At 39.8% G+C, this 20,216-nt stretch overlaps 1 protein-coding gene across 1 annotated transcript in view; it reads right to left on the reverse strand.

Moving 5' to 3' along the window:
- The window catches only part of NELL1 (NEL-like 1 (chicken)), a 299,349-nt gene that overhangs the window by 244,056 nt on the left and 35,077 nt on the right, over window positions 1-20,216 (reverse strand). Inside the window, exon 4 of the mRNA XM_009334530.1 lies at window positions 16,490-16,660. Coding sequence (XP_009332805.1) covers window positions 16,490-16,660 — 171 coding nt within the window. The remainder of the gene's footprint in view (window positions 1-16,489; window positions 16,661-20,216) is intronic.

Consider the following 20,216-nt stretch of genomic DNA (forward strand, 5'->3'; position numbering starts at 1 on the left):
TGAAGTGGAGCCCAGGAAGAAGGGAGGGGTGGGGGGGAAGGTGTTTTTTAGATTTGTTCTTATTTCTCATTACCCTACTCTGATTTGATTGGTAATAAATTAAACTAATTTCCCCAAGTCGAGTCTGTTTTGCCCACGACGGTAATTGGTGAGTGAGCTCCCTGTCCTTATCTCAACTCATGAGCCTTTTGTTGTATTTTTCTCTCCCCTGTCCAGTTGAGGAGAGGAGCGATAGAGCAGCTTGGTGGGCACCTGGCGTCCAGCCAGGGTCAACCCACCATACCACATTATTGGAAAATCCATACATTTGCAGAGGCCTAGAATAACCTCCCGGTACTAAAGAACTTCAATAAAGCTCTATGAAGTTTGTTATGTCAAAGTATGAAGAGTCATATATTCCACCCGCTTTTGCTTACTCAGAAAAGAAGAAAACCATTTGTCAAAACCAAATAGAAGCAATCTAAAAAGGCAAATGGAAGCAATCTAAACTAGAGGCAAAATTACTATTTCCTTAAAAAGAAACAACAGCAAAAATCTCAAACCTAAGAACAAAATAGTTACACGAAAATTCCAGCTTAAGAATGTGAGTACAGGAGTCAGAAGACTTCTTCTAATACTCATTATTTTATTGCTCAAGTTTATTAAAATTATCAGCCCTAACTCATCACATTTCATCAACATGATACATTCAAAGCTCTAGAAAATTTCTGCCTCTACTAGTTAACTACTTCTCACTATCTATAAAATTACCATGCTGAGCTGTTTTACCTGTTCAAACAGCAAAACAAGATGATATTCTTTTAAACCATGCTTTGAGAATTACAGGAATTTTGCATGCACCATCTCTATCAATATTTTAAAGTGTAAGTAGACCCCTTCTGCCACACCTCATGCAAAATTGAAGACTACTCAAATGAAAAACCTCTGCAAAATGCTGAACGAGGAACAAAGAATCGACACGCTCCTTCAGAAAACCAATCACTGAATTACACTATCATAGTAGAAGTTTCTCTTTGGATATATAACACACCTTTATTCATGACTTAGGTTAATAATGTCCTCACTGGAAAATTTCTAATCTCATAAAAAGACTAGTCAATATTCCATAAAGAACTGCTTCTTCTAACAGATAAAACCCCAAAGCTGACCAGGTTCAGCAACACTGCTTATTGAAGAATATTTGATTTTTATTCACCTGGCCTAGTTAAAGGTTATAAAGGAACTCTGAAATATCTGTCTGCAATTACATCTAAAAAACCCCAAAACCTAACTGACATTATTATATGACAGTTCAACAACAGCAAGTAAGGAAGACAAACCGGAGACAGGCTGAAGTAGTTTATCTTGTCTTTTCTGACTATTTAACAAAGACTTTCAACCTATGTGGAAAAGACTGCAGCCGACCTTCCTTCCAGAGTCTCTTCAGAAAGTGCCATTCGTAAGACACATGCTCAGGATTCCCCATATTCCTCTACTGTTCTACTCCAATTCCAAAGCAGGTATTTACCTTAAATTAAGGGATTAATTAAAGGTTGGTTTGTGCCTTGTTCCATATATGTCTAAAAGACTGGTTGGTTTTCTTCTCCGTAGATCCGCCCATGGAGTAACAGGCTTAGGGTTCAAGAGAAGGCATGAGATGTAGATCAGTCCTTGCTTATCTTCCTATGTAAAAAGACGTTTTGGTTGACGCTATTTGGCTTGCGAACAATGTGAGTGTATTTTATTACTGCATACTGTTAAACATCAGCAAAAAAGCCCCAGCAAGCATACACATAGCTTATCGCTACCCCTATAATCCCCTCTATGCTCTTGGGAAATGAAAAGGTCAAAAAGCACATCTGAATTCGTAACAGTCAAAAAAAAAAAAAAAAGGAACACGGTTCACCATATACTACTTCTCTAATGAAGAAGAACTAAAGTTGAATAAAAAACAAACAAACAAACAGGAGTCCTGCAACTCCTGAAAAAAAGGGAGAGCGATGCAAAAAAATCCAAGGGACCTTCCCAGCAAGACTGGAAGCTGCTACACAAAGGTAAAACAGCTACACAAAGTAAAACTGGAACTACTGGAACTACATGGAAGAAACTTTTGAATCAATATGAGCAAAGAAACATGACAGCATTACTAACTCTCAATCAGTGGATTTAATAAAGATAAAAACAAATGTTTTCAAATATCAGTGAATGGAGTTTCACCACCCACACGCATTGGCAGCTGATAGCCAGCAGTGCTGACTTATGTGCAGATGGAGTAAAGCCAGGAACGGGGCATGTCTCCTGGCTGCCAGGTTCATGTTATAAGTCTGTCCTGGTTTCGGCAGGGATAGAGTTAATTTCCTTCCTAGTAGCTGGTACAGTGCTGTGTTTTATTATTATTATTATTATTATTATTATTATTTTAGGCTAGTCAAGGACTTTTCAGTTTCCCACGCTCTACTGACTAAGAAGGCTGCAGGTGCACAAGAAGCTGGGAGGGGGCAGAGCCAAACTGGCCTAAGAAACATTCCATACCATGTGCCGTCACGCTCAGTACATAAACTGGGGGAAAGCTAGCGGGAGGGGGCAGCTGCTCGGGGACTGGCTGGGCATCGGTCAGGAGGGGGTAAGCAATTGCACTGTGCATCACTTGCTTTGTATATTATTATTATTATTATTACTACTACTACTACATTATTATTGTTGTTGTTATTATTTTATTTCAATTATTAAACCATTCTTATCTCAACCCACAAGGTTTTCTCACTTCTACTCTTCCAATTCTCTCCCCCATCCCACTGGGGGTGGAGGGGAGTGAGCGAGCAGCTGCGTGGTGCTCAGTTGCCGACTGAGGTTAAACCACAACAGTCACAAGAACATCGTAGGCAATGCAGCGTTCCTAGAGCTGGTTTTTGAGGAGAGAGACTTCATGGGTATTGAAGATACCCTGTCCATACAAAATTATTAAGGTGGCCTTGCGTAAGTAGCTGGGAATAGGGTTTCACCCAGACATTAGGATTACCCACATATGTACACCACTTACAAATCTATCAAATATTACTGATTATTCAGGCGATTTTTCAGGGGGTTTCTACACTTAGACAAACCCATAAATCACGAACATTTTGTAACATATCTCAAAATGTAATGAGAAAAGTTACTACTTAAAGGTGAAATTCTCTTGTAACTATTGCTTGTGAAGTGGGAAAAACCCTTGCTCTGCTCCCCTTCCTGTATCGGTTTTCTTTTGGAAACAGAGAGGTGTTTTTCATGCTGAAAAACTACTGTTGCTGAATAGACACAAAAGGATCCTTCTTTTTTTACAGCTACATTAAGCTTCCACATCATTCTCATTCCCTTGCTTGATTTTCTAGGCTGAGGTGCGTCACCTTCTACGGCTTTATCCACGCTTGACCAATACTTTGTATTTGGCATATGAATAGCTAAATTATATCTACTACACTTGCAGTTTTTGAAGTACCGGTCTAGAGCTCCTTGGAGATCAGTTTCCAATACATTTGGCTTTGATACCCACACAAAGATATGCGCAATACACTTCACAAGAACAGGAATGCTTAGAAAGAGGACTCCAGGGAACCGTGGTCTCTAAAATTACTGCAGACTGAATAGCCCCTCCAGCATAAGGAGACCCAGGTCTCTAGGTTAATGGAAGCTCTACTCCATACTTCAGACTTTCAGATTTACGATTACTGCATTCACTTTCCAAGAGAAAGCTTGATTTGCCCCTACTTTATGCTGACATATTTCAAAAGGAGCTAAACCATAAACCTGGAGTAATACAACTGTGAACCAATCCTTCTTTCTTGAAATTTTCACGCTCAGAATACATTCACTAACCACTGATCCATTTAGCTAAACGTAGTAAGAAAAACACCTGTTAACTGACAAAAACCCATGATAGCCTTGTGTTTTGTATCCCTATCTCTACCCTATCTGCACAATTTGGTTTATTAAGTATTCTTACGCAGTCCTCAGAAACACCTTTTTCAAGGACACATTCCAAGCAGACGTCTGTGACATAATGAATACCATATACAGAAAACAGAAAATCTATTAACTAATCGGTGGATTCCTGAAAGGAAGTATATCTAAAATATTTGCATGCAAATACACATACACACACCTTTCTCTGCATAAAGGAAGACCCTCTCTAGAAATCAAGCTCTGTTGGACAAGGAGACAGTTCCCTTCCACGCACTCAATCTAAAATCATTTTTATCACCTTTATAACCTTCTGGTAAAACAGGGAAACATTGTCATTTTACACGTGTGCAAACTGAAACACAGAAAGACTAGCGGGTTAACCAAGATCACAAAGACTGAGTCAGGGAGGGACACTGCCCAAGGCCTAAGCCGTTAGACTGGGGCGTAACTGCCTCATGCAATGGACCATATTCCCTCTGGAAAAAACGTGACAGGGAATTGTGTCTTGCAGTGAAGAAGATTTCCTACGCACAACTTTAACAAGCGAAAGTTAACACGTGGAGACTATTCCCACTTTTATGGAGATGCAGCTCTACTTCATAGATATAATATTTGCCAAGCCAGAAGCATTTTGGAAATAGCTGAAATATTTAGTAGAACATGAAAATAAACTTTGTGTCCGTTTGCTTAGAATACATCAGCCAACATGGACTGATCAGGAAATGCAACTGCCTAAAATTCTGAAGAATAAAATAGACTACAACTCCAACAGTTACTAAAAAGAGCACAGCAAATCACGAAATTTCCAAATTCTTTCAGGTCTAAAATATGAGTAGGGCACTACAACAGGAACATGCTTTCTCAAACTTGTGAACTAGGTATGAACCAGAGAGATAATTATTTTATTACTAGCACAATTAAGAAACAAATAGCTGCCGTCTAAATATTCTTGTGGCTGAGGCACGGCAGGAACCTCATTTCTTAGTCTCTGGTCCCTACTAATCCAAGAACAGGCATTTTTGTTCATGATATGGCTGGGATTTTTTCACTCCTTACTCTCTTGAAGCTATAAATTTCCATGTACCAAACAGGCATTGAATTCATCACACCCAATTTTAGGTGTCTCAAAAGTTTACACCTACAGTGGAGCTAGTCCTCTAGACTCACTTATTTAACGAAGAGACATAAGTGTTTCTAGGGTGTGATTCATCTTACAATAAATGAATCACTCTCTGAAGACCCCTCCAATGACTGCACAGGAGCCCTTGCTGACATCAGGGTGAATAATCAAAACAGATTTTTGCAAATCAAAACCTGATCCTCAAAACTGACATTCTCTTGCAACCATCCATTACCCTGTATACATCCATCTGGATCCTCAGATCCTTTAAATAAACTGAAGGGTATGGAGAAGTCACACAAAATAACGCACTGTTCACGGCAAAGTCTTTGAAATAGCACTCTCAACTTTTGTAATAGAAAGTCAGAGGAGGGAGGGAGGTTCCCCCATGTTTTGCATCAGTCTTTCTCTTAATCTAATTTGCAGAGGTGTTGAACACCTTGACCATTGTTACCATCTCCAGCTGAGGCTGCAAAACCTCAGTACATCTGAAATCGCAATGTCAGGCCTCCTAACACAGCCCATTGTATTAAAATAACCAGCCACTTCAAAAAGTTTGTCCAACGTGTTGTCTGAATCCCAACTGCGTAAAGAAACCAATGATTCCATCAACTGATGAATGCATCAGTCTCTAGCTTTAAGAAACAATATTGGCATTTGTCTTTATGTCTATTCTTCTGAAGGGATTGAGAACTGATTTTGAAAATACTAGGATATCTTTACATATTTCTCTTTCAACCCGTTTTCTATATGCTTCCCAATTAAAATGTGTCAATACCAACGTGACTGGATTTTCTTGATAGTGTTTACAGCTAGGATGCATTCAGTTCTGGAGCAATTTTAACTGAATTATTCATTCAATTTCCAGTGTTCTGTTTCAGAAAAATAATCTTCCTGGGGAAAATTTTGATTTTTCGTGCTATCTCTTCTGTCATAGTGTAGAGTTCAAAATCACTTAACAGAGGAAAGCAATTTAGATTAAAGTCTCAGGTTTTGAGGGAAGCTTTTTGTTATTAAATTTTGAATATACAATAGTAACTGCCAACTATTTAATCAAAAGTTACTGTTCAGCTCTGGGAGGAAAAAAATAGGAGGTGTCCAGTAATAGTATGTGTTAGGTAAAAGACTCAAGAGTGCATGCTCAGTTTTTATGTTCTCTTCAAACTCTGTCACCCAAACGATTTCATTGATTTTTCCTGTATAATCACAGAGGTAAAGTGAATGTACTCTGCTTTTCAGTTTAATTATTCCAACTACAAATCTACATTTAAAAATAAAAACGTATCTAAATAAGACTCTATAAGCAATCTCTTTTTTTCATTCAAGAGAAATGCAAATTCACTTTCAAGACCCTCTAATAAACTGGAGGAAATTAAACAAATGCAAGTAAAGATGGTTAGAAGAGCACGTTTCACCGTCAAGTTTGGGGGTTTATTCTCCACACGTAAATTGAATAAGGGTAAATTCACAGAGACATTATCTGCCCGTCTGGGGCTTTCTTTACAAAACGCATTAGGCTTTTCAGTTTCCTACAAACTTACCGAATTTTAGCAGTATTTCTTGGGCATTAAACTAAAACCAATCATTGTTATTGATTTCGAAGTAGAGGACTGGACCCACTAAATGATATGATAACTGGCCACATGAAGGGCAGAAATCCGTCTTTCTCAGAGTACTACACTTGTACGGTATCTTTCATCTGGAAATCCTGAGGTGAATTCAAACACCTTTACAAACAAGGTCCATATTATTAACTTTACTTTGCAAGTGACAAAACAGATACAACTGGTCCCTGACGATAGCAGCCTTAAGAGCGCCTAAGCCCTAGGCTAACAACCTGTCTACAAGGCTGCACTGTTTACCCATCTTCATATAACAAGCATAGCACTCCTGAAAGTGCAAGAAACCCAGAAAAATAGTTTGAGTCAGACTCTAGCCAGAAATAGAAATTTGACCATTTACTTAGGACTTTCAAGAGTTGTGGAAAAAAGATTATGACAAACTACGAGGTCAACTGTATCTTACGTATCTTATCTATGTAATGTATCCAGAGCACTTTGCACTTCACTGCACATGCACTATCCATAATTTTTCAGACAGAAATACAGGATTTTCAGTATCAAGCCAGCTAGTTTGATACCCAAATGGTTATTGCACATTTCAACATCTCAGATGAACCAAATGTTCAGACTACATCCCAGATGCCAAATATCAGTAAACCAAGACTGAGCAATTAAAAACAGATTCCAGAAATAAGAGGAGAAATTAATTCAATGGGTTCTTCCAAGATATGAAAAGAAGGAAAGCTCTTCTCCCGCAAATTAAACAAGAAGCCCTTAGAGTGAGATCGATATGAGATTAAAAAACCTATATTAAAGTATCCATGAAACAAGAAGTAAACAATTAAGCCTATCTTACATCAGAAAGCAAGAGGGTAAAAATGTGCATCATAATAATGGCACAAAGAAGCACTGGTACTTCAAGTCTTGCAGCAAAATTAACCCCAAAATAGAATTCTACCAGAACAAAGAGGTAAAACCATGGCTAAATGGCTTATGTCATCTCCATTTTGTCATGGGGGCAGGGGGGAGAACTAAGATTACCGTTGGTGTTTGTCACAAGACATTTGTTGAGCGAGAACTGGCAGTGCTGAAACTTTGCTTCTATTACATCTACCTGCATTATACAGGGACATGCTGGTCCCTGGCCCAAGATCTGTAGCACACAGGTCTTCACAAGTGGCAATTACAGCAGAACCTGAAGCACAGTAAGCTTACAGCTTAGAAATAGCCCTTCTTCACAAAATATATGCAGCCTTCCTCTTTTCTGTCTCATGCTACTCTCAACCCCAAAGCCGCTTTACCTAGTACAGTAAGACAGGTGCAACCGCAAGAAGAGTCAGGCTTTTGATTCCAACTCCTTTCTGCACTGCTACAAAAAATAAATTTCAAAGGAAGCCAGCCACAAGCAACCTTTCTACTAAACAGTTTCTTTCCCCCCCTCCAAATAATCATCTGCCGAGAAGCTAATTGCCTTACAGTGTATCTTGTCACAGGATCATCTCATCAAGGGGTTCATGTCATCACTAAATGATTTGTGTATAATCATAAAATAATCTCATCCATATTCCAGAGCCAATTTCCTTTCGTGACTGAAGGTAACCACAGGCTGAGGACCACAGGCTTTGCTTGTTAACACCCTGCCTTTGCTGCCACACTCCTGCCAGAGCCCTCCCATTAGTGTTGTCTCAGCACTGTGCAACGGCGCTCGACTCCCCCTGGAGCTGCCACTCCTCCCCGTTAGCCACTGTCCCTGTAACCCCTCAGGGGGCCGATTCATTCCATGTTCCTCAGTTCTTACCGCAGGTTCATCGGATAACCCACATCTCCATTTTCCCATGGTATTTTTCAATTGCCCATTTTAGCCTCGGTGGTTTGAAAGATAACATTGCACTCTCTCTATAACAACTAATTGGCCATGACTGAGGAGGTGTATGAAACATACAGTAAACATAGAACAAGCCATTATATCGGTTCTAAAATTAAGTTTTGATGGAAACTGCCAGGCAGACAGACAGAAAAGCACTCTCCAGGGACAGCACTCAGGTTTGGAGCTCATTTCTCACAACATCTGACATGCTCGGGAGGTGAAAGCATGGCTCAGCTGAAGTCAATGAGAGTTTTCACCACAGACTTCACTGGGGCCAAGATTTCACCCCAGGGATACTGTACAGCACATCTTTCAGTCGAGTTTAAGGTAAGTGGCTGGCATGACACAGAAAGATTCAGCTAGGGCTGAGGAAGTCCTTCCAGTTGCATTAGTTGACACAGTGCCAGTTATTTGCTTTCACTTTTGACACACTGAAGGGAATGCCACTAAAATTGCAGCTCAATCAAGTAATGCAGCTTGCGCTGATTCTTTCATTACTGACTGGTCTCAGACATGAAAACAAGTTATAAGACTGGAAATCGCATGTTACCTTACTCCTATGCTGAGGATCAAACTAGCATCTTTCACCTTACTGCTCCTTCGATGCATTGGTAATACAGATCACAACAATGGTTCTTCATATCATTAAAATATTTAAACTAGAAGCAGTGGCCAATATCTGATTTTTAAAAAAAATTAAAAAAAAACACCAAAACCAAAAAACACACCAACCAGCTCACTAAACACTTATCTGTGTAGAAATGGAGTACTTCCTCAACTCCCAGAAATGCCTCACCTCCTGAAACATGAGACTGGACCGCCTTTGCCATTCTCTCAGTTAGCACATTTGCAAAGCAGCTCATCCACAGCACAGAACCATAAACTCCGTTGTCCCCACACTCAATACTGAGCCCGCCTGACCCCTTTACATGCTGCAGGACCATCCAAACACAATGCTCTCCCACGCACAGGGAGGTCTGCAAGTATGCCAAGTGGCTCTGTGTGACATGTGAAGTGAGAGAAGACGCTACACCGCTGCTGCAGCAAGATCCGTGCCACCACCTGAGAGCCACGACAGCCACACTCACAGGGTTTCCAAGCCTTGACAGCTTCCACCTCTGAACACCCCACATGCCCCCAGCTCCCCACACCCAGGGAACAAATGTGACTGCTCCTGCACCACTGTCTGCTGTTAAGAGTGTTGTCAGTTTACTCTGTCACTAAGTGGTGCAATGATGGGGACTGTCAGGTTTTGGGTAGTAATAAATGCAGTCAAGCAGTGTCCACCTCCCTGCAGTCAACTTGAGGATTTTGACAAGATTGGATTTCTAAAAAGAATTACCTTTTGGAAATTATCGCTGTTCTAAATTGTCAAAGAAAGACTCCCCAAGTACTAAACCACTTCATAGAACTCTGGGCTGGTTTCACAGACTTCAGCAGTCTCAGTCCTGTTTGCTCAGTCGCCTTCTCACACCCCACAGCACTCAGGAGGTTTCAGATCATTTGGAAAGACTCTGTACTATTTGCTATATGGAGATTCAGATCTCAAGTCAGCTTCTGAATAGTTCAGGGGGGTTCTCATCTGCTCTTTGGCAAAGGTCCAGTGTGTTTATAAAAGTATTTAACTAAAATTATACTACCATTTTTCAATTCAGCTCCAGGATTACCCTATGTGACTTCCAGTTCTAAACTCCAGAGTTTAGGTAACCACTTCAAACGGAAGAGTTCATTTATGTTTTGGATCTCAGTTAATCTGCCTGACTGGAGCAAGACAATTGTTTTTATAATCTGAAAGGAAAAAACTCAAAACATTTGCTCTATCTGGTTGATTCTCAAATTACCATGATCGCCTCTCTGGCCATATGACCCCCATCAGCACTTCAACAAATGAAGAGAAAATAGAACCAAGTAACAGGAGATTTCCCCTGAAAAAATTCCACAGAAACAAATATCCGGATACATTTCAAACTATGCAGGCTAAATTTTCAGAGACTGCTCTTGGAAGTAATCACCCCAATCCAAGGGTTTATTGCTTTGACATTAAAAGAAAAAGTCTAAATGTATGTTGGACCAATGTAAAAAATACTTGAGAATGGGATAATACACCTATTCACACACTTTAGGAAATGACTAAATCATTTGAGGCTTGCCGGTCTTGATTTAAGATTATTTCCTCTACCGTTATCCATCCTCTCTCTGACACACCCATAGCATACAAATACAATGAATGCAAGATGCCAACGGTAAAGCATAACACATTATTCCTGCCCTGTTGAAGTCATCAACCTGTCTGTCAACATTTTCAATTCACCAGAAAGCAAGTCCCCAGTTCTAAATTGGAAAAAGAAGAAAAAAACACTGTTAAGTCTATATTCAGCAGTAGTTGGGCTTTGCAGCTACCAAACTCTGGCTCCGTAGGTCCCTAAACCTCAGGGGACTGCCACAAGACCCTTAACCGAACCCCCAGAGGCTGACTTCTACTCTTCTGTAACTGACATCAGCAGGACCTGGATCAACTCCGGAAAGAAACCAAAGCAGATGCAGGCTCCGCTCTGAGCAGGGGCTATGTGAGGCCTCTCTGCTGCAGCACAGCACCCCAGGTACCCGTACAAGCGGTTGCTGCCTTCTAGGGGTGGTCAAAGGATCCAAGACAGGCAGGCACAGGTACGGATTGTTATCATTTGTTTTCTATAGTACTTTTCCAGCACTTTCATAAATACTCATGGCCTTCTCCCATTTCTATCAATGCAGTATACAAAAAAAGCTCAACTGATTTTTCTAGGGTGAAAAAAATAAATTTTCATCATAATTAGGGACTGGGTTAAGACCCATCATCATCCAGTCTTCGGTCACACCCATACTACCATTCTGCTGCTGCGTTAGCCGTTCCATGGAAAACCCTGGCTATTAAAAAATTTCTTTAAAAAGAAAGAAATCTTTCCTCAAGTCATGCTGAATGCATCCTGAACATTTCCTTGCAGCTTAACTGCAATAACTGTAATGATACATGCCTGACAGCAGCTGATGTGATATGCCAGCTGGAGATCTCTCTTACACTAAAAAGTTTATAGCCTTTCTGTCAAACAAAAGGGACAATCGGTAGGTGAAAATTAACTTCCAATCCACAATACCACAGATCTGAAGTTGGGTGCACCTGTAATGCACAATTACAGCACTCTACCCAAGTAACAATTTCTCTGACAGCTTCTGCTACAGCTTAAAGAGCAGAGAAGCAATCTGGGTCACAAAATCATATTCAAATGCCGAGAGTAAATTACCTAACTGCATAACACTGCCACCATGCCATCTTCTCTCTCAGGAGAAAGTGTTTTACAGCAAGTAGAGCCGCGAATCCCTCTTTTAAATACATCCTTTAACCTTCTTTAAATTTATTACATTTTAATTGAAGTCATAGGACTTTGTTTAAATAAGTTGAAAACCTCAGGTTGGCAGCCAGAATATCTTATTTATAAGAACTCAGAGGTCTTGGATTCCCATATTTGGATTATGTTGCTTTAATTTATTTTTTTTTCCAATTAAAAAGTTCTCACTGCTCATGCATTTTTTATTCCCTCAGGCGCTGTTCTATCAGGAGAAACATAAAAGAAGCAGACAACATGTTTTTTCAGTTGGAGACTACTTCCTAGCCTGCTCCAGTTTTATAATCTATTCTCTTATGCTCTTACCAACACCCTCCATCAAACAGCTAAGAGTATCCATCAAAACCACAGGCTGTATTCATAGTAAAAGGCACTCCAGCACATATTTTCATTGGAAAGCATTAATTTTCAGTGGAAAGTGCCTTTCTCCCTTTCACTGCTGCAGAGTTCGAGTAAAGGAATACCGATACTGTCTGAACAGGTGAGTACCTTTGTAGCAATATGGCTGATGAGAAATAAAACAATACAAATACAGAGCAAGCACCTTTCGAGCTTACCTCCCCAGATTAATTAGACACCCTGAGAACAATTTGGAATTTACATTTCTTAAATAAATTGTCAATAAATACATTTTGATACAGTACCTACCACCTCTTAAATTGTTGGCTCCGTGCTATTCCCTCGCTCTTCTCTTAACACTATTAAATGTAACATTTTTCTGTGTTGTCACTGTTGTAGGGGGCAAACATTGCAGTGGACAGTCAGGTACCACGGGCAACGTTACAGGCTCTACAGCTGAAACTAATTCCCAGTAAAGTGAAGACAAATGCCAGCTCTTGTAGGACTACAACAGCCTCCTGGGCTTGCAAATCTCCTGACAATGCAGCTATGTACAGCAGGATCCTTTACCTCTACTCCCTGAAGAGGCCAAATTTGGGAAGGTGCATGGCAGAGTTTATTTCATTATATATTAACCCTTTAGTGCCACAGGTTATTTAAGGACCCTCTGACAATGACACAGTTGCTCTAGCTTAACCAAAACACTCACCAGAAAGCCCTTGACAACCTCCTTTTCCTAGAGTAGGGGAGCACACATCCTATACGTAACCAGTATTTTGAAACAAGATTTGTTCGCCACTAGTGGACTCAGCATTGGAGACGCAAGGAAATTAACAGCAGCGTACTTAATTTCCATGTTACTTCCAGCACAAGTTTCACTTGTGCATCCGTTGTACATTCATAATTAATATAGCCTTTTCATTTTTCTAAGCTTTCTGAACCTTACTAGAATGTTAAAAGCATGTCAGCAAGCGCACCCGCTGCTTATTATGCCAGTTGTCTGAGATGTATCCCTGGCTAGAGGTTACTGCCTAGGCCCAGCACAAAGGCTCTCAAAGTCAGTGAGAAGAGTCCAGTGACACTCAACAGGTTTTTAGTTTGGACTCTAATGTATCTTCCTGTGTCAGCAGCTCCAAGCTCTAGCATCAAATTCAGCTACAATTCTTACTCCTTGTTCTTGAAGGAGCATCAAAAGGAGCAAGTACGATGCAGCAGGAGCTGATTTCCAAAGGACATGCACTTGAGCAAATATACCTCCTTTGATACGTATGCCTCCCCCACCATATTACATCTCATTAGAACAGGGACAATTACACTGTTTTAAAGATGACTCTTAAAAGCACTAAAAGCTTTTACCAGTTCTCGAGTACTTTTCCCTAACCTATCCAGGTCTGAAAAACAAAGTCAACTTTGAATTCAATCCAAAAGACAATCAAGTACCAAATGTCAAAGCAATTTTACAAATCAGAGTTATGTGGGTGATAAAGCTGGGAAGAATAAAAGTAGATTCGACTATCTGTTTACAAATTAAAAGTTTCATCTCCAGTGTTTTCTGATCTACTGCAGTTTTTGGAGGCCAGAGACTAGCTTTGGGTATCAATACAAATCCCTGTAGCAAGATTCTGTTGTGGCTGGATATTTTTCCCAATGCAAACACTTTCAATGCACCCTCAGATACAGGTTAACTTTAATAACACTGCATTCACAAATCACTCACTCAGAATAGCCTTCCAAATGTATAACATATTACTGTAGCCCTAAACAGAAGGAGTAATGCATTTATGCAAAATCATGCATAACTGTAAGGAAGCAATGTTGCAACCCCCTTAAAGAAATCCAGTAGGAATCCAAGGAGATTTAATTTTTTTGGCCAATTTCTTTCCTCTTTGCTTTGTTTTTATTTTTTACAGGGGAAAGAACAGTAAGTAAAAAGCATAGAATTTCTTTAACTAAATAGGTACATTCCAAGCTAAATTCTTGTTCTGATGACACCGAATCTCTGCAGGAGGTGGGACAGGTGAATCTATTGACTGCAGTCGTATTCTCTTTCACTGTGACTGACTTGTTCAATTAAGTCCACAGAAGTATCGCTTCTCATTAGGCATCCTGAACTCTGCTGAGAGCCAGTGACACCACACTAGCCTAAAATGGTGACATTTACCTGTAAAGCCTACAGCTCTCAACACTGGATTCTGTGCATACTTTCAGCTGCAGCTTTCCTAACACTAACACGAGGAAGGCTTAGGATTTTCAGCAGTGCTCAGAAGTACCCCTCATTGGCTTGTTCTTCATTTTCACATCTTTTGACATTTATTGTAGTGTCATCAGGAAATGCTAGTGCAAAGTCGAACAAGATGTTGACTCCTCTTCTGAGTGCAAAGATGTAGCGAGTTAAGATATACTAAAGGAAACTGTAACACCAACATTCACAAAATTCACTAATTCACTGAACAGAGATGCTACAGCTGAGTCAGGAGCTTAAAGACTTCCTTTTTTTTTTTCTCTCCATTTAAACTTCTACTATGATCTGCCCTCAAGTCATGCTTTCAAAACTATTCCCATTACTTTTCCACAGTTGTTGTCATAAACTACCACAAATTCACAGCCAAATAGAGGTATTTAGGTATGGATTTATGCTGGGAGCAGCCTTGACATGTACCACCTTAAGGAAAACTCTTGGATGGATCAGCGCTGTTTAGGGCTACCTGATGGAGATGACTATACACATTTATCACCTCATACGACAGCACAGCTTATTCTGTAATTGTATTTATCTATTGCTGCCTGTTGCTGTAAAGAAAATCAGGTCACAACCATGACACTGCACAGCTCTCTTGTCCCCGGATAGACTTCTCCACCAGGCAGGCTTTTTGTGTTTTCTTCCTTTCACATTGTTTGCAAGAAGGCAGCCAGCAAAACCATCTGCTAAAAAGGGTCTTCCTAAACCACATTTCCTGCTCATCAAAAAAAAAAAAAATCCCAGGAGATAATGAAGAACCTGTCCCAAACCCCAGTATGTCAATAAACAAACAAAAAGTATACTGTTGTAAGCAAAGAAATAATATAACAGAAACAAATAATGGTAAGATAAACAAATCAGCTGACTGAAATGAAGATGACCTTTACAAATAGTAGATTTGATGCCTCAATGAAATTAAAATTGCTCTAAACATTTAATTGCTTATAGGGTCCAAATAAAAGGATTCAATAAGCAACCTTCCTTCAGATTAGATTTTTACTGTCAGTAGTTAATGCAGTTGCAGAAAATGGTTGTAACTTTCTTCCTGAAACAGTATCTCATAATTACTTTGGTCAAAATTAACCCTTTTTTAAATGTTCCCATACTGCATACTCCCATAATACATAACTTTATTCTGCACGCCTGAACAAAATGAAGACTTTAGAAAGAAATGTCTGCTACCATCATTCTATCCATTTAAGTGCCACAATTCCAAAATGCATATGCTGATCTTCTCACTGAAGGGAAAGGATATTTTTTTATATTCATTTCAGTGCAAGAAGACACAAAAGCAGTGGATCATTGTCCTCATTCCTAAAGACTATTTTGAAGGTCCCGATTTCAAGTTTTCTGAGTTTCCTCATCAACCGTTAAGTTAGCAAAAGCTGAAGTCTTCAATACGTTGTGAGATCAATTCCCAAGGGGAGAGAGATTCTAGGGAAGAGAGAGTCTAGGTTTGCTGCTTTTTATTCCTTGAAATCCTGACAATCTGCCATCTTGCAGTCTTCACAACTTTTAAAGGGAAAAAAGCGCAATGACAGACAGAATACCCTTCAGAAAATAAAAAGCACCAGTTCTAGACATGCAAAAAGAAGCTTTCAGGTTTCTCAGAAGTTTCCAAGTGGGGCAGCGGGTGGGAAAATCAGTAAAAAGTGCATTGCTTGATTACCTAAAATAAAATTAAAATGCCGCTGACATATCTATCTATTCTTCAAGTCTTCAGGTATGCTGAGTGAAGCTGTTCACAACAGAACAGACTGCGCACCAATCTATCACACTTAAATGCAATCACAGTCAAACATAACAACAGCTAGTGCCTAAACTACAGAGATGCATTTAATACTCCCCAGTCAGCAATCAACCTTTTCCACATTTGTTCATAATCACAAAGAATCGTTTCATTTTAATGCTTTGTTTTCCTTTTCCTATCCCATGGCAGTTTACCGTGCTTTTTAAATAAGGTATTTAAAAAAAAAAAAATCTCCTTTTCCAATTTTATTCCTGTGTGTAAGTAGAGAGCATTTTTTTAAGAAATATAAATTACTGAATGTATTTTCTTACCTGTTGCAGTCCACGTGGAGCAGAAGGTGGGATGCGCTAAGTGACACGGCAATCTTGTGCCACTGTCCATCTGCCAGACGGTACGGGAACACCTCTGTTCTTGACTTCCCATTAAACCTGTAGTGATATCTAATCTCATCCCGCAGGCCACTGCTCTCCAGTTCAAAATAGCTGTATTTAAAACATGAAGAAGAATCAGTTCCATTTTTCGGTTTATTCATTGCTTCTGTCACTTTCTTCTTAATTCATAGACTTCCTTAAGCAAACACCACATGGAAGGTCACAATCTAAAGAGGTTACTCAGCATGGATTAGCAACTACTTCATTTTTTAAAAGAGGTAGAGAGACAAGACTACACATTCAGCATATTACAAAAATAGCAATACCATTTAGGCGAAAACAGCTTACGTTCAAAACACCATTTGATAGTCCTGGAAATTGAGGTCCTCTTTTTACCCATAGAAGAGGTTAAACTACAAGAATAACGATCCTTATTCTTTTCACCAAAATGTTTTGTATGAACATAGGATTTTAGGAAATGCAAAAAGAGCTGTACATATCATTACCAATGAACAAACAAAAAGCCATGAAGGTAAGAAAGCGCCAGGCAATCATTACATTCATATTTACTATTTGCAAATCCACTTTTTAAAAAACTGTTTACTTATAGGACTCCCCTACATGCAATTGTGCTTAACTCCTTTTCTGACTTTTATTGTTACAGCTCTAATTGTTCAGCTTTACAAGGGAACCAAACCTCCTGGCTGGATTAGGTGTCTCAACGCCTGGCATACAGAATCAAAACCTTCAGACAGTTGTCACCAGAGAACAATCACGGGAGAGCTAACAAAGTACGGCTATTAACTGGCTTCATGCCGGCGGGAGGAGCCAGTTCTTCTTCTAGGGTGAATTTAGCCCTAACAGGTGGTAGCACATTGACAGTGTAAATAGTGAAGCCTTCTCTCGGACCTCAGATCACACAGAGTATTTACAGCACATCAAATCAAGGCTCTCTTTTTCCCCGCTAAAATGAAGCCCTGAGTATGGAAAGGAGACACACACCTCCTCTTATAGCAGAAAGAGCCCTACAACTAAGTGCAGATGTTAGGTTGTCCAGGTGGTCCCTACCCACATCTACCTCCACAGGGTCATGTTTTTCCCTGCTGGACAATGCCAATTTAACATGGTAGTTGAAAGATGTGTGCTAGTTTAGGGTGAAAAAAAAAATTATAGTAGTGAAATTCACTTCCAAAAATAAATGCAACACAAAAAATAAGTATCCAGGTGCCGATTTTCATTTTCGCACAAGCCTTTTACACTGCTCGGCTGTACACAGACCTTAAAAGCCAGTGTGCACAAGCGTTACATGAGGCGTGTGCACTTCATCAAGAATAGCTCTTACCAGTGAAGTGGAGGCTTTTTAGAACATAAAAACTGAAAACAGAGTTCTTTGGGAGGAACTTACTTATGAAATAAAACGCTAGCTGGGAATCTGCGCAAAAGATCGCAACAGACCGGGAAGGGGAACACCAAGACAACAAATCTTGACCAGAAGAGACACTTGAACCCTCCTCCATCCTGCCAATGCCTTGCCATTACTTTTTTCATACAACATACAAGCATTATCAGGTCACCTAAATCAAAGACTCAAGTGGCAAAGTAAAAACAGTCACAGGCAGATAAAGGCAAAACCAAAACAGAATGAAAACACAGCAGGCATACATACAAATAAGACACATGCAGTACAGAGTGGGGAAAAAAATAAGAAAGGCTGGTGTTGTGAAGGAACTGGCCTGCTTCATGGACAAGGAGGGCAGAGAAGCAGGAGTTTTCTAAACGGAAGAGCAGAATGTTGACTAACAACTACCACCCTCCATTAAAATACCTAAATTACATTCATCAGAAATCTGGAGAGGATTTTTTTATTATTTCATTTTGATGCTCAGTAAAGAGCACAGTCAATATACAGAACATACTGCTGCTGGTGTTTTCAAGGCAGGAAAGCGCTAGGACAAGTACTGTCAGTGAAGTCATACTTACAAAGTTAAACGTTTCATAATTGCCATCTGCTGTCAAAGCACAGAAGGAAGTCATTAAAGAGACTTTCTCTCTTGTTCAGATAAACAGCAGTGAGGCAGAAAACTTCAAAAAAAATGAGGGAGAGCTACATAACATTCTAGTATCTCTCTCACACTCAAAGTATTTGTATAAAAAAAAATATATATATATATACATGGTTGATCATAGAAGCTTAAGAGCCTGAGAGCAAGACAAGCTCCTGTTGCAGGAAGCACATTGCTTCCTGCAGTCATTCTTCATCTTTTCTCATAGCCACAGAGCTAATGGCTTACTACACAATGTTTTATTTGTTAATAAAAAGGCAACAGTCCAGCCCTGGAAAGGTCAGTCAGATACTGTACTTAATCACATCTCTGCTCTATTATTTGAACAGCATAGGGAATTGCGAAGCAACGCAGTTTCTCATCTGACAAGCTTTAGTGTCAGTAGTTACTTCAGGACTAAAAACAGCTTGTTGCTTACGCACCAAGTTCGTTGTCAAGCTCCTCACTAATTTATGTAATACAGAAGTGACTAGTTAAAATTTACTGTAAAAGCCAGTACTAACATTTTTATATAGGTACACCTAATGCACTGCTAAGTGCCACAGGACTGTATAAAACACCATCGTTTACCTCTTGAGTGACAGGAAAGGAGGATGACAGCAGACAAATTCTGCACCAATTTTTCACCACTCTTCAACAAGTGCAAATCAGAAGCAGTTATGCTCAGACAAACATCAGTAAACAACAGTCAACAAAATCCCAAGAGCGGAAACTGGCTGGATTAGCCCAACATATATCTATCTCAAGTATTTAAAAAACACAAGGCAATGTAAACCAACACTCTTGCACTTTTTTTTTTTAAAAAGATGCACAAATTCATATCGAGATCTTGACTACACATACACTGTATTGTGTTCACAGTTCAGAAGATGTAGTTGTCTCTTCTCTACCAGAATATAATTCATGTGCAAATAGCTTTCTCAATAGCAAACATAATCTTTTCTTTCCTCCTCCCACCAGACTCTGGAGGAAAGCCTCTTCAAAAGCAATGACATAAAGGCCATTCGCTCCTGGAAATAAATGCACCTGCTCTGTGTTCAAGTTCTAGTCTGCAAGTTGTGGAATGGAAGACAAATGAGTGGAAAAACGTAAGCTTAGGCAAGAAGTCATCAACCTGTGAGAATGTCCTGGTTTCGGCAGGGATAGAGTTAATTTCCTTCCTAGTAGCTGGTACAGTGCTGTGTTTTGGATTTAGGACCAGAACAAAGTTGATAACGCACGGATGTTTTAGTTGTTGCTAGGTAATGCTTACACTAGCCAAGGACTTTTCAGTTTTCCACGCTCTACCGACTGAGAAGGCTGGAGGTGCACAAGAAGCTGGGAGGGGGCACAGCCAAACTGGCCAAAGGGACATTCCATACCATGTGCCATCATGCTCAGCACATAAACTGGGGAAAGCTGGCAGGGGGGGCTGCTGCTCGGGGACTGGCTGGGCATCGGTCGGCGGGTGGTGAGCAACTGCATCGTGCATCACTTGCTTTGTGTATTATTATTATTATTATCATATTATTATTATCATTTTATTTCAATTATTAAACTGTTTTTATCTCAACCCATGAGTTCTTCTCACTTGTGCTTTTCCAATTCTCTCCCCCATCCCACCG

This window comes from Pygoscelis adeliae, unplaced genomic scaffold (genome assembly GCF_000699105.1).
Source record: "Pygoscelis adeliae isolate BGI_AS28 unplaced genomic scaffold, ASM69910v1 Scaffold171, whole genome shotgun sequence".
Classification (NCBI taxonomy): domain Eukaryota; kingdom Metazoa; phylum Chordata; class Aves; order Sphenisciformes; family Spheniscidae; genus Pygoscelis; species Pygoscelis adeliae.